This window comes from Wickerhamomyces ciferrii, contig 00039, assembly GCF_000313485.1.
Source record: "Wickerhamomyces ciferrii WGS project CAIF00000000 data, strain NRRL Y-1031 F-60-10, contig 00039, whole genome shotgun sequence".
NCBI lineage: Eukaryota > Fungi > Ascomycota > Saccharomycetes > Phaffomycetales > Wickerhamomycetaceae > Hansenula > Hansenula ciferrii.
The window spans coordinates 82,248-97,275 of NW_011887701.1; the positions used below are offsets into that span (position 1 = coordinate 82,248).

A 15,028-nucleotide genomic window follows, 5' to 3' on the forward strand; every position below is an offset into this window, starting at 1 on the left:
TTTTGTTCTCATTCGTTTATTCGTAAACTAGATCATTAATTAGTAAGGTGTTCACTGTAGAAGCTTAGGATCAGTAACTTACCCATACGCGAACTTGCACTGGTGTTAATCCGCATTTCTCTGCAATCAGTTGTCTCTCTCTGCTGTTTGGAGTTCTCTTAGAATTAAAAACACTTTCCAGAAACGTTTTCGTCTCCTTAGGAATAGATGTTCTCTTTTTGTTTTTAGAGGCTTCAGAACTTCCTTCTCGTCTGATATAATCTGATGCACTAGGACTATTTGCAATTGAGTTGTTTAAACTGTTCTTTAAATCTAGCTCCAGCTGAGCTTCCCCGTATAATTCTTGAAGTTTTGACATTGACTGCTTCTCATTTTTGCATATAGTTTCTTCTATTTCCGCCTCAATAGCCTTTCTGTATGTTTTTAATACCTTTTCTCTAGATATATACTTCGTACGCTTTCGAATAGTTAGTATAAAGAACATTCAAAACATTGGAAGCAAACTTACGCTCAGTCTTTCCAGTGACTTTTCAAACTCATCCATAAGAGTTGTTATTGAGGTTCTGTAATCCTTGTGTACTATCTTTTGTATTTCAGACTTCTTGAATGGGTCATCTATGAGCAAAGTATCATATGTCACTTTATTGTTCCCTGAAAACTTAGAAGAAAATTCAACCAGTGAATTTAGTTGTTCTATTGATTCATCAAAGCTTGAACCATCTGGTGTAACCATTTGTTGTTGTGGGGATGAGCTTTCTGAAGGCTCCATTTTAATGTTTTGATTAATAAAAGTAAGGGGTATAGCTGCTATCCTTGGTAGTCAGTTGGTTCACTTGATAATTCATTGTTTATAAATTATATTGGAATAGTAGAAATAGTATCCCTTTGAATACCGAGGGTTGAAAAGATCAAATCCGGTCAGATTTGAAACATTAACGATACAAAATTAAAGATACTACTCTACGTTTTTGGAATAGCAGACGGTTAGCTGAAAACGATCTTACGTTTGAAGATTCGTTTGATTTTGGTGCTGTGTAAAGAACATTTTTAGCCACAGAAACGTGCAAGCTGAGAAGTATAGCTGATATCTTGATCAGATAGAAACCGGATCTTACTTTACTGCTTAATAAGTAATAATGCTTGGAGCACGCAGATACACTATGTTTTGAAAATATTGTAGCCCCATCTCATAGTTGTAACATATATATATATATAACACAAAGGTAACTATTGAACCATCTGTTGCTCTTTTTCTGACATTTATGCTGCTTATAAAAACTAAACGTATTGATGGAGTATAGCATGATCAGTTCAGCGGAAGCTGAAACTAATTTATCCTTTGTTTCGTTCAAGCTAAAAAAGGTGGATAACTCAAAAGAAGAAATATTACAGAAAGATAAATTCCCAGTTGTTATAAGGCCGGTCACAAATAATATAATAAAAGGAAGCCATCAGTTTGTGAATTTCACTGAGCAATCATCAACAGTTCCAGCATCGCTGGTGTATTCTCGTCAACCTGAAATTGCTAGACCAAGAAACAAATTTATCATAGCAAGAAGTGTTTTAAGTAAACCAGTCAAAAACATTTATAAAGATAATACTGATGATGTATCCAGAATCATTTCCATGGTGAGTTGACCGTATTCTATTACCTCAAGGCTAAAACTAACAAAATATGAAGATATGGCGTAAACATCAGGGTGATAATTTCCAAACTTATTTTCAATATTTATCTTTTTTAGAAAATCAATGGCATGAGTCTTATTATCCACTATACCATTATCAACCAAAGAAAAAAAAGAAACAGAATACAACGAATGTACCAAATGAAAACTTCTCTTCAGTTGTGTTTGTGAACGAAGGTGATGACTTGAACTCGCCTGACACTTCAACCACTTCCAGTCTGGATGTTGCCAAAGATATAAGTGATATATCCAAATACGTTGATTTATGCTCGAGTACATTCTCCACAAACAATAATAATATGAAACAAACCCAGAAACCAAAACAGAAATCTTACAAAGATGGAGCCCTCAAATTTTCAATTAATAAAGTTACTAAACCAAAAAAACCACAAAAAACAGCGTCTAAGAAGCTGCCACAAGATGAGATGATGTCTCAATTTTTCAGTAGTTTTAAGTCACTAATGTACGGTGAAAGAGCTGAAGATATTTGTTTCAAATAGCATATAGAATCTTATCATATAGAGCATAATTAGTCATTATTATTATGAATATCAGTAGCATCAACCTTCAATCAGATCGTGTAAGACTGAATGTTCTTGTACAAATTAAAGCACTGTCGAACTCTAAGATAGTATATATAAATGACAGCTATTTGTTATATATCAAGCAGGTATTATATAGGTACAAGATCAGGGACCTGCCGAACTTCTATCTTCTATTCTAAAATCGTGATATATATATATAACTATATAACAATTAGTCAATTATATATAATTATATGGCTTCGATCTGTAGATGATTCATGTTAATAAATTTAATTGCTTTAAAATAAACGCTTGAGAAATGAAACATAGAATAATGATAATAGATGCATTATATATATTAGATACAAGCCGTATAGTTCTATATTACAGATTACAGATTACAGATATAGGATGTATCATGGAGGTAATACCTGGCGTCGCTATCAACTTTCAAGTTCAGACAGACAGCTTCAAACCTGACTCCTGAGTAACGGCTCCGGTATAAGATCCCTGTGATTAACCTTAACATGATAACAATATAACAATATAGCCTATATTCTATAGTACACAGCTATACAGTGGTATAGATCTGATTATAACCTATGAATTTTGACCTCTTACAGTGAATTGAATTCAAGCTGTGAACAAACAATTCATGATTAAATTTTCAACTTTAAGCTTGAAACTTAAGCTATAATACAATAACGCATTACCCAATTCAAAAGTTTAGGAGCTGGGGAACAGGGAAGTTGGAACTGGACTTCATTTATAAATTACAAGTACAAAGATGCTCAAGCGCTCAAGCGTCAAATGATAAATCTCAAACTACTTCCAAGTTCCAAGCTGATGAGTGAACTCTAAAATCGTTCCGAACTTGCATGGAACTTTTCCCACAGTCAGGCATTTCCCGGGTCGACCAATTTAACAGTTTTTCTCCTCTAAAAATTTCCAAATTTGTACAAAATTCAATTCACAGCTTACATAATCCACATATTAAAATTTAAATAAAAGCAGCTAACAATCAGCCATACTTGATAAACTTTGAGAGAAGAAAAAAAAAATTTAAAACTTTGATCTTGATATACTTCAACAATTTAATCAAAAACTATAAGAACAAGTATCAATACTATCATATTCCAGGTCCACTTCATATCTATTTAATCATTATCATCATCACCATCATATCTTGCATACTTAATTAATACTCACCACATCATATAAACACACAACTTATCAATCATGTCAAAAATTGTTCAAATTCAAAATCAACAAACTCAACAAGAATTAAAAGATCCTCAAAATTCAATAATCCCATTAAAATCAGACTTGGCTAAAGTTCAAAATCAAAAAATTAATAAAAAATGGCCATTTTGGTATGGTGGATTTGGTGGTGCAATTGCTTGTATATGTACACATCCTTTAGATTTAGCAAAAGTTAGATTACAAACCGCTTCAATCCCAAAACCTTCATTATTTCAAATGGCATTATCTATATGGAAATTAGATGGTTTCCAGGGGGTTTATTCCGGTTTAAGTGCTGGTTTATTAAGACAAGCAACTTATTCATTAACAAGATTTGGTGTTTATGAATACTTAAAAGAAAATTATGTCCCATCTGATAAACAAAGTTCAATGGCTTATCTTTTACCAATTTCAATGATTAGTGGTGGTGTTGGTGGGATTGTAGGGAATCCTGCTGATATTGTTAATATTAGAATGCAAAATGATACAGGATTACCATTAGACAAGAGAAGAAATTATTCTCATGCTTTAGATGGTGTTGTAAGAGTTATTAGGGAAGAAGGTTTACAAAGTTTATTCAGAGGTTTAGGTACAAATTTAGTTCGTGGTGTTTTGATGACTTCATCACAAGTTGTAACTTATGATTTATCAAAAAATTTATTAATTGATTCAATCAAAATGGATAAAGATTCAAAATTAACTTTCTTTACAGCTTCCCTGATGGCTGGTTTAGTGGCTACTACTATTTGTTCACCTGCTGATGTGCTAAAAACAAGAATTATGAATTCAAGTGGGTCCGGTGAAGGTGTTTTGAAGATCTTGGGGAATGCTTTTAAAAATGAAGGTCCAAGTTTTATGTTTAGAGGTTGGGTACCAAGTTTTGTTAGATTAGGTCCAAATACTATTATTACTTTCTTGGTTGTTGAACAATTAAGAAAGTTTGAAGTGGGATTGTAATTTAGCGCCAGCTAAATTAAATTGAAAAACTATGTTTTAATATAATTTAGCAATATTTATAGGAAAAGCTTTAGCGCCAGCTAAATTAAACTGTTTATAGGTAGTTTTAATATATTAATATCATATCTACAATTCAATTCTTTATAAATGTCATAAATAATCGTTAAATATATAAATAAAAGGAGCTATATAACTCCAATTTTTTTCAAAACATCATCTGTACTTTCCTTTTTCCAATCAACATTTTCTAAAATTATTTGAATATCATTAATTTGTAAATTTATATTATGTTTTTTGTTTAATATTAATTTTGAAATTATTGATGAGAATTGTAAACATGAAAATTTATTATTGAGATCAATATTAGTTGGGCCATCATTTTTTTTGAAAAGTTCAATTAATTTTAATAATTCTTCATTTTGTAAATTGAAAGTTGTTAAAAATTCAATTAATATGGAATTAAATTCTTCAAAACCTTCATTTATGAAAATCAAACAATTAATAATAAATGTTTCGATTAAAAAATTATCAATAAATAAATTTAAATTATCTGAATCATCATTAATATAAAATTGAAAATAATTTGACCATTGTAAAATAAATCTTGAAAACAATTCCTTCATTTTATTTAATTGAATTGAATTATTATTTCTTGATTGAAATAATGATGTATTTGATGAATCATCTTGTATTTCAATAAATTTTAAATTTGTTTGTAATAAATTATAATAATTCTCAATCATATTAGATAAATTTATTGGAATTAAATCATCATGTTCATGATTTTCCAATGATTTAAATAATTTAATATATTGATCAATAAATCTTAAATTTGAATCTTTATCAAATGAAATTTTTTTCCTATTTGAATTTATATTTTTTTCAATAAATGATATAAATTTTGTTAAATGTGTAAAATTTTCATCAATACCATATAACAAGGTATTCAAGAATAATAATTGAATTAATTTCTTCAGGAAAATTTCACTATTAAATATTTCACAATTTATTAAATTTTTCAATTGATCTTTATTAAAAATTAAATGATAACCAGGTATTGAATTTATTAAAAAACTTGAATAAGTTGATGAATTTGATGCTTTATTTTGATTTTCAATAATTTGATAATATGAATTTAAATAATCCTGTAAAAACAATTCATAATTTAATTGACTTGTTGGATTTATATATTGATCATTTGGATAAAAAAATCCAATCAATTGAATTAATAAAAATTTATTATTCTTGTATATTTCTTCAACATTAAAATTCAAATCAAACCATGATGTTGATGATGTTGGTTTAAAATCCGAATTATATTGATTTAAATTTTCAGGTGTCAATTTAAAATCGACATCATGCATATTCGATTGAATGGCTTTATCAGTTGTTGAAAATTCATTTTGATCATTTAAAGTAAGAATTCCCGACCCAATTTGACAGACTTGTTCAAAAAATTCATGACCAAATTCTGATGATGCATCATCAACTTGTTGATAAGAGCTAGTATTGTTGTTTAAAACCGATACAGGAGATGCAATTGATGAGTTATCATCTGTTGAAGAATCTAAATCATTTGTTAAATTAGAATTTTGGCGTGATGATGATCTTGGTGTTGAGTAATGATCATTCAAGTTTGCTGTTTGATACAAAAAATTTAATCTTGAACATAATTTATTCAATTTTTTTTGAAATTCATCAATTGAAATGATTTTGTTATTAACACAAAGGTGTTTTGCATCTAATAAATTTATTGAAATAAATGACCCATCTGATAATTTAATTAAATTGTATGATTCATGACTAGTTTCATTTGAATCGTGATGATCTTCGCATGATGATGTTTGGTCATTTGATGATGTAGTTGTTGACATATTAGCTTGCTTTGATGCCTTCCAATCTTCAAAACTTTCAATTTTAATATCTAATTTATTTGAAATCTTGGTATAATAATCTTCTAAAGCTTGATAATTTTTTTTAATATTATCAACTTGTCCAACGAGGTTTTTCAAATTATCTGATCTTTGAGGTGGTAAAACATAATCAATTTTACATTGAATACCCTTTTTAGCACATGATGAACAAGGATTTGGAGCTAATTCACTTGCATTACATTTTGTCTTATGTTTTCTGCATCTAATACAAGATTTTAATATTTTTGGTTTTGGTAATGAAGAATCAGAAGCCATTGGCATGAAAACATCTGTAGTGGATATATTATTGAAAGTATCAGCTAATAATGTAGTTTGATCCAAAAGAGGTGAAGATCCAGTTGATGATGAAGGTGATATTGATGATGAAATATTATGATGATTTGGTTTTGTTATACGAAATGAATTTGAACCTGGTTCATGTTTTGGTTGAATCTGTACTTGTTTCTTAGCCATGATTGTAGAGAAATATATTATAAATAATTGAGCTATTATATCATTTCTTGATATCTTCTAGCTGTATATATATATAAATAAATATAATGATCAATAAATAGATAAATAATTCAGGTGTAAATAAATATTAAAAGGTCACTCTTTTACCTGGTCACAATGGCTTATGTACGTCTTTATCTCTTTATCTATGCAATCTGCAATTGAACCGCTGTGTCTGTTGATCTTCTGAATCCCTTTTGTTGAATCTGTCTTTGATCTTGATCTTTTGATTAACCGCTGAAGGTTTAACTTTTTCCCTGTCAAAAACAACAAAATCAGTTTTTTAAAAGGGAATCCAAAGGATACTTATACCAAAAACAGCCAGTTTAAAGTTTTAGGAAGATTTAGGCGCTAAAGACTTTTTGCTCCATACTTTTAAGCGACACTGTGCAAAATGACAGAAATTTTGAGATCAGACTAGATTCCAGTCTCGGAAAATCTGAGCCTTTAGTCTTTGTTTTGGAATAAAATTACAATTTGCTCAACGATTATTGGCTGTTGGTGTGTTTTACTTGCCCCATATGTACAAGTTAATTATACATGTACTATGTACTCCTTTCTTACACGGTCTCCTATACATTTAGCGACAGGCACAATAATACAGAGAACAAAATTTTTGATCTTTGCTAAACAGAGCTAGACTATTGGATAGTCAATCACTGGAAAAACTCTTGGGAAAATTCTGGGGGACCTTTGATACCCGAATTTTTAGTATGGTATCGTATAATTATTTAGTTTTTGTATAAAGTTGTTGATGTTGAGCTATATAGTTCTTAAGTAACCCTTATAACCCTTAAAGTCCCACATGGATACATACTACATCATTATCATTCCATTTCAATCCATGATCAGCATAGTCTTCACTTTCTTCTTTAAACAAAAGTTGATTTCCATTCTTTTAAAAATCTCTCATAAACTTTGGAAATTCTGTGCCGTGAAATTCTTTAATTACGTAAATTCGTCTCTCTTTATTGTTTTTAGTATTTTAAGACGCCATTTATGTATGTAAAAAACTTCAAATTCGGATTCCGAATGCCTAGTCCAAGCCAATTATACAACTTCTAAATCCGATTATCGCTAAAGGTGATGAATAACCTGAATTCTTAATGGCTTGAAATGGTTATTTAAACTTTAGTTTGTATGTAAGTGACTGTTAATTTATGGAGATGAATCAATCATTTGACTCAAAAGTCTTTGTGTGATTGTATGTTAAATTTCCATTGCTCTATGGTTAAAGATCTAATCAGATAAGTTTAAGCCCGTAATTTGGTCTTATATTGACACAAGTGTTAAATCTAACCGTCAGTTATTATTCGAATTTCGGTTCCACTTTGGTTCCACTATTTGAATATTTCGCTTTTCTATTCAGGTTCAGGATTCCGAGACTCAATGAATTACTTAGGATTCCGTGTAACGGGATACCGTGTACCGTGAAAAAACATCATTATCAATATAAAGCTGTACTATATCTTAAAATAGTTAGGTTAAGATTCATACGGTATTCGGTCGAAGAATAATTTAAAATTACACTACGTATCGTAGTCCTCTTTCTCTTGTTCATATCATTTACCCCAGATTTATTGTATATCAAATTAAATGCATAACACTTGGGTGTCATTGGCTAAGTTTAAAATTCTAGGGTGTAAAATTCAACCCACAAGTTTGGTTAATCAATCAAAAATATGGGGTAATTACATGATATATTACCATGGTATAACTATGTTATTGAGGTTCTCATGAGTTCTTCGTGTGTTGATTTGTGGTGATTAGTTGTGAGACTAGGATACATTTGTATAACATTGAAGATGATGAATATAAGCACCAAATGGTATCTTCAATAAACTCTGAAGTTACAAGTAACCAGTATTAATTGATCATGTATTACTTTAACTTTGTAAAGCATTTTAAGCTTGTACAAATGATCTATTGTTCTTTTCTAGATCAATCATCAGAATCAACAAATTAATTTGACATCGAACCCTTTAGAAAGATCTCTTCTTTCTTCTTTCTTCTCATAAAACTAACCATTTTATAAAGTCAATTCGATATACAAGGAGTTCTAACTTTTCACTCAATTCATTTTGTAATAACATCGTTCACAGATTGCCTGTCTTAAACTAAAAACCTAATTTGGTACTACGAAAAAGCAATTCGTTTCATTGTGCATTATCTATAGAATCGTATAGTTGATTGAAACTAATGTCAAGTAAGTCAAGTAACAAGTACTAATTGAAACACTTTTTTCGTAAATTCAACTTTATTATGTATCTAGAATTGAAACAATCTATAAATTATATCTTAAATATTAAAAGATTGTTGAAACGTTTAATCTAAAATTGTTTGCTCTTGCATTAATAGAAAAAGGAATTCTCATAAAATCTGTCAAATTTACATGTGTTAATAATCATACTAGTAAAATCTAGATTTAGATTAAAATCTGGAACTCTTAATGTAGTTGATAAATAATTTGTGATCTATAAAATTAATGAACCTTGTAATTAGCAATAATGTGGCTTTGAAGAACAATTTAGAATATAGTAAGTATGTAGTCGTGGTAAATAACAGATATATAACTTCGATTTTTTGCCTTTCGACATATATTTTGAATATCGCGGCGCCAATTTGTTAGGCTAATAAGCTTCAAACATTAATAAGAACATCAATTTTGAAACTTTTACAGAATTTAAAACTTGAATATATAACTAAAGCTCGTATAATTTACCTAAACCTATTAAATACTTAAAAAGAGTACTTTAAAAATTTTAGAAATTTTTATTCTTACTTTTAAAGTTAAAATAATTTTTATATGGTTGATAATATTTTTGAAATTTAAAAACTCATAAAAAAAAAGTTTGATTTTCAAGCAATTAACTAGATTTCTAAAATATTTGAGTGAAATAAATTCATATTATAGTTTTATTTATCCATTTAAAGTTCATCTATGATGTATATTAACTAACTTTAAATAAACTGAAATTTTCCAAACAAGGAAATTTTCATCTAACCGGATATAAAAATATGCATGTAATTTTTACTAAACAAGTTATTTAAATCCGAAAGAATCAAAAGAATAATCTAGTTTCGAATCTTATGAATTTAAAGTTTGAAAAACACTTTCTTTGTTTATACTTAAATTCAGATTTAATTTAACCTGCATTAATACAAATAAGATAAATTGCTCTCAGATTGGTACTTTTCCTGTCCTTATTGGATTAGCTTGATGTACCGTGTGTTATAAAAGGGTATAGAGTATAGAGTTGGTATAACTTTCATGATAATTATGTTTACATGAAAACTTTTCAATACAGCTAGTCAGTTTTCAATCATATCTTAAATATATAAAGGAAGTTACAATTCCTCCAAAAATGAGAGAAATGTTCAGAGTTGTGGATATATTATTATCGTGTTAACCATCAGAATCAAATTCAACTAAAGAACATCTCTTTTATACAATGTTAGTTTTATCTATAATCCAAGTTTTAGTTATTTATCTTTCAACCATCACTGCAGTTGTTGAAGCTAGTCCAATCTTAGCTGAAAGATTTGATGCTAATGGTAATCATACAAGACCAAGACCAAGACCAAGACCACCACATCATAATTCCACTGCTGGATTTGAAAAGAGATTTGATAGTTATGGTAACCATACAAGACCAAGACCACCATATCACAATTCCACTACTGAATTAGACAAAAGAGCTAATAACAAATCACCATTCACTGAAGGGTTTGCTTTAAGTGCTATTCGTTCAGGTTCTCCTTTACAATATCAATTGGTTACTGTTTCACGTGCTCAACTGTTTTTAAGTGGTAATGCTTCAGATCCTTATAGATTTTTAGGTTTCTTAGAACAAGATGGTGCTTTAGTTGTTATTCCAGATCCAACTAGATACTATCCAGAATCTACTGATGATTCAAGCAAATTATTTTTGAATCGTGATATTGCAACTGGTAAATTGTTAACAACCTCAACTAGAGAAACTTCATTCAGTGTTAAAGATGGTCATTTACTTTATAAAGGTGAAGATAGTTTTAGTGTTGTTCCTGAAGATAAGAGAGGTTATTCTTATTCTTTGAGAGTTGGATCCAATCAAACTGATGGCATTGGTATTGCTTTAAGAACTGTCACACAAAGTGGTGGTTCCATTGGCAATTATCCATGAGGAGTTATTTTCAGTGGTTTAGTTCACTAATGAATTATTGAAAAGGGTTTCAATTCTTCATACAAGAGATGATCTTTATACTCTTGCTTTTTCTTTTATATTCTTTCAATTCTTTCAGAGACCTTTCATATTCTAGGATCCTCTTACTTTTTTTACATAAATTTATAAATTATTTTAAACTTTTTGATTTTCAGAAATTGTTGTAGGATTCTTGATAGAATATATTCATGACGAGATGAACTTTATGATGACGTTACGATCATATAAGATACGTCAACAATGAATATTATGGTGATGAAATAGTTTGGTTAACAAGTTAAGCATTTAGCTAGTAGTAAATGCTCATAGATAAGAAGGTATGGCAATATCATTGGTAATATTGGGTTTACATGACATGTTATGTCATGGTTTTGGTACTTACGTCAATAAGTATAGATTAGCTTAGACTATGATTTAGGAAACTATATAAAGGGAAGTAAATCCCAGGTAAATATGTATAGAAATTGTTTAATACATTATCCCCCATTTGTTATTACAAGTGTACCCATTACAATTATCATTGATAAGAATTTTGATTCAAGTTAAATTATCTGACAACAACATTCAATCACTCAAATAGGTTCTTCATCAGAACCGGAATTCTCTCAATTCTTGTGTTTGTAATTAGATTGGGTGAACTGACCGATTCTCCTTCAACGTTGGGACCTGCAACATTATTTGAGTTGGTCAAGTCATGTCTAAAGATTTCAACACAATAGTTAATGAAAGCTAGCCCCATTCAAGATTTGTTTCAATATATAATACAAGACGACCCAAGGAAATCAAATAACAAACCATTGAGTTAGAATTTCAGACCCAATAGGTATGAGTTTTGGTTAATGATTGTGAATTTTTTTGGGTACATACGTACAGCGTGAGTGTTTAAGCCAGTATAAAATCGAAAAAATCGTGGCTTGAAACTTCAATTATTGTTCAATTATTCAAGCTATAAACGCCTTAAATCAATATTAATTTAAAACGTGTCAAAATTAAGGGTTTGATTCTCAGCCCAAAATGATTAATTGAAGTAAAAAAAAGCCAAGAAATGATATACGCGTTCATGCCTAATCAGAATACCAGCATACGTTGCTCTTCGAATTGATACCTAAATAATCATATACCACCATGTACCCCTAAATTATCATACTTAGTGATAGCTATATTGTGGTTAGTTGTGAACATTAATCAACACCAACCCCCAGAAGTTTATATACTTTAGACAAATTTAGATAATTAATCTTCGTACTTTAATTTTATCGAGTCACATGTATGAAGAATTTGGTAACTGTGTCTAGAACTTTAATTACCAGAGATACCAACTGATGACAACATCAACAATTAACTTTAGTTACACTGGTAATGAACTAAAGTTTAATTACTAACATTGCGGTACTATATAGTTCTAGCCAGTTACTTATATCTGAAGCATAACGTAATACTGTTAATCTAGGCCAAACTGCGATTACCTCAACACCTCAAGTTTCAACTTTCAACCCAAAAAGTCAACATGCAAAGCTCAAACTTCAGCATGTGTGATCCTCAAATTCATTCAACTGCAGATTTTTATTCCTCTTGAGGATCATACGTAGTTAAATGGCCCATCTCTAATTGTTTTTCCGATTCCATAATCGTATTTGACCTCCAATTAGTTACTAAAAGTTCAGCTAAAGAAGTATAGACATCTATCAAACACGATTGCTACACATTGTACTTTGTTAACCACAGATAACAATAAAAGTTTTGCTATGCTACTGGAATCTCACCTAAAATATAAAATATGCCAAAATAGAGGTTCATAAAGGCTCAAAGCGCTTTTGCCTAAGTTTCGATTAAATGTACCTTTTTGTTCCTTTATATACCGAAAATCACCGAGATCTACACATTCCATAACTGAAAACGAAGATCTTTAACTGTTCAGATCTGATAAAAAATCTTCAACAACTTCCTGATTCTATACACTTTTTGTACCAATTTGGATCATGGATGCAGTTTGATCTTCAGCTTGTCAATCAATCTTGGTCTGGTAACTACTAACTGGTTGTTCTGGATTTCGATCCACAAATTACCACAGATTTCATTCGTAAGTTGTAACCCCCCCAAAGATTACAATAGTGGTGAATCTAGGCGTATCTATATGAAATTCAAACCGTTGAGATCCATTGTTGATTGGTGTAAGGGGTTATTTCATCTTGAAATTAATCAACTACAGACTACAGTCTAGTATCTACGAACTTTTGGTCAATGTTGAAGTCTGGAAGTCTGGATATATGAGCTCTACCACAACAAGATACAAACTGCCTGAAGGGTTGATGATATGAAGTCATTAGTATTTATTAAAGGCTTTAGTTCAAGCACGAGGTAGCATTATTTGGCAGGCTATAATATTCAAGAAGAAACTAGAAGAGGTTCAAGTTGTGAGTAGTTGATCGTTAATTACTCAACAATTGCAATTTTTACTGTAAAGTTAAAAGAGGTGTTTGAATTACCAAGTTTACCATGTTTGTATCATACCAACAAGTCAAATTTGTATGAGCTCAAAACTTTTTGACATGATAATGATTGCTAACTTTAACTGCTTGATGTCTAGTTTGAGGTTTCATCACAGTATATGCTTATGAATAGGACTGTTCAATTCTAGAGCTACTTGGAGAAGTGAGCACCTTTCAAGCACTTGTAAAAAGCTATACAGTTAATTTATTCCATAACCTACGCGTCACATTAATCAGCTACACCTTAATTCAGCTTATCGTTTTCAAATTTCCACCTACCTTTCTACTTTCTGGTTCAACTTCCTTTCTATACCGGCTTCTGGAGATCTGCATACTGCGCATAGTCACAGTCACTTCTGGACCTTGCAGTAAAGAACAGATTTCTTCAGCAAGTTCCAGAACAGAATAAAATCAAGATTTTAGTTATCTATGGTAGTCCTATTGTATTTACGTCTAGAGAACAGCTTCAAAAAGTATGGTTGTAAACTCGGATGCCCTATTTATCAACGCCACCTTTGAGGTTTAAGCTTTATAAAATTGCGCTGACTATCAATGTATGTTAGTGCGTTAATTGTTTAAACTTTTGGAAGTTGTTTAGGTTTTCAGCGCCATAAGAGTTGATCTTTTATGTGTACACATGAAGCAAATGGAAGTAAAAGACTTTCATATCTTTGAAGAAACAACATGAATCTACAGATCTCGAAACAATTGATCTATAAAGTATCTATTCCATCAATTTGAATATAAAAGAGCGTTGATTTCCTATATTTTGTCAAACTTTTTGTAGATACATTCAACATATCAATTGAATTCATATCAACATCAATACAACATGGTCGCTATTAACAACATCATTGCTTTAACTTCAGTCACTGCTTTTGCTTCAGCTGCTGCTTTACCAGAAGCTAACTGGTGGGGTGCTCCAAAACCAAGTGAAGGTCAAAATCCAACTTGGGGTCCAAAACCATCAAAATCTCATCCAGCCTGGGGTCCAAAACCAACTAAATCTCATCCAACTTGGGGCCCAAACCCATCTAAGTCTGAACATCATTGGGGTCCACCAACTGGTGCCCCATTCCCATCTTCAAATGGTACTTTCCCTCATCATTCACAAGGTCATGCTCAACCAACTGGTCATCATTCATTTGTTTTACCAACTAAATCATGGCCATCTGCTTTCCCATCAGAATGGCCAACTGAATTCACTGGTGCTTTCCCAACTGGATGGCCAACCGCTGTTCCAACTGATATTTCTAATATTGAATCAATTATCAATGAAATTTGGGAACACATCACTTCAGCCATTGGTGAAGATTTTGGTGCTGCTCCAAGTGATGCTCCAGATTCCCAAGATGCTGACTTCTTATATGCTTCATCATCCACTATCACTTTATAAGATGTTGAAAAATAATTTTAGTTCATTCACAATTTATTGAATCGAATTTATTTCAAATATTTTGAATTTCTCATATTGATTTGAAAGTGATCTGCCAAAGATAGAAA

The 15,028-nt window shown here is 30.6% G+C and overlaps 7 protein-coding genes across 7 annotated transcripts; 5 read left to right on the forward strand and 2 right to left on the reverse strand.

Moving 5' to 3' along the window:
• Positions 1-70: 70 nt before the first annotated feature.
• Positions 71-769, reverse strand: HMRA1 (Hmra1p; the record flags this gene model as incomplete). Its single annotated transcript, XM_011277634.1, has 2 exons — positions 71-448; positions 509-769. The coding sequence occupies 2 exons, from the start codon at positions 767-769 to the stop codon at positions 71-73; spliced, it is 639 nt and encodes a 212-aa protein (XP_011275936.1).
• A 521-nt stretch (positions 770-1,290) lies between these two features.
• On the forward strand, positions 1,291-1,638 carry BN7_1724 (uncharacterized protein; the record flags this gene model as incomplete). Its single annotated transcript, XM_011277635.1, has 1 exon — positions 1,291-1,638. The coding sequence occupies one exon, from the start codon at positions 1,291-1,293 to the stop codon at positions 1,636-1,638; it is 348 nt and encodes a 115-aa protein (XP_011275937.1).
• Positions 1,639-1,675: 37 nt separating this feature from the next.
• On the forward strand, positions 1,676-2,185 carry BN7_1725 (uncharacterized protein; the record flags this gene model as incomplete). Its single annotated transcript, XM_011277636.1, has 1 exon — positions 1,676-2,185. One exon carries the CDS (start codon positions 1,676-1,678, stop codon positions 2,183-2,185), a length of 510 nt encoding a protein of 169 aa, XP_011275938.1.
• Positions 2,186-3,448: 1,263 nt separating this feature from the next.
• DIC1 (Dic1p) lies at positions 3,449-4,408 on the forward strand (the record flags this gene model as incomplete). Its single annotated transcript, XM_011277637.1, has 1 exon — positions 3,449-4,408. The coding sequence occupies one exon, from the start codon at positions 3,449-3,451 to the stop codon at positions 4,406-4,408; it is 960 nt and encodes a 319-aa protein (XP_011275939.1).
• Positions 4,409-4,593: 185 nt separating this feature from the next.
• On the reverse strand, positions 4,594-6,795 carry BN7_1727 (Zn(II)2Cys6 transcription factor domain-containing protein; the record flags this gene model as incomplete). The annotated part of the gene is made up of 1 exon (XM_011277638.1): positions 4,594-6,795. One exon carries the CDS (start codon positions 6,793-6,795, stop codon positions 4,594-4,596), a length of 2,202 nt encoding a protein of 733 aa, XP_011275940.1.
• Positions 6,796-10,286: 3,491 nt separating this feature from the next.
• Positions 10,287-10,997, forward strand: BN7_1728 (Cell wall protein; the record flags this gene model as incomplete). The annotated part of the gene is made up of 1 exon (XM_011277639.1): positions 10,287-10,997. The coding sequence occupies one exon, from the start codon at positions 10,287-10,289 to the stop codon at positions 10,995-10,997; it is 711 nt and encodes a 236-aa protein (XP_011275941.1).
• A 3,360-nt stretch (positions 10,998-14,357) lies between these two features.
• BN7_1729 (Serine/threonine-protein kinase) lies at positions 14,358-14,921 on the forward strand (the record flags this gene model as incomplete). Its single annotated transcript, XM_011277640.1, has 1 exon — positions 14,358-14,921. The coding sequence occupies one exon, from the start codon at positions 14,358-14,360 to the stop codon at positions 14,919-14,921; it is 564 nt and encodes a 187-aa protein (XP_011275942.1).
• Between the last annotated feature and the right edge of the window lie 107 nt (positions 14,922-15,028).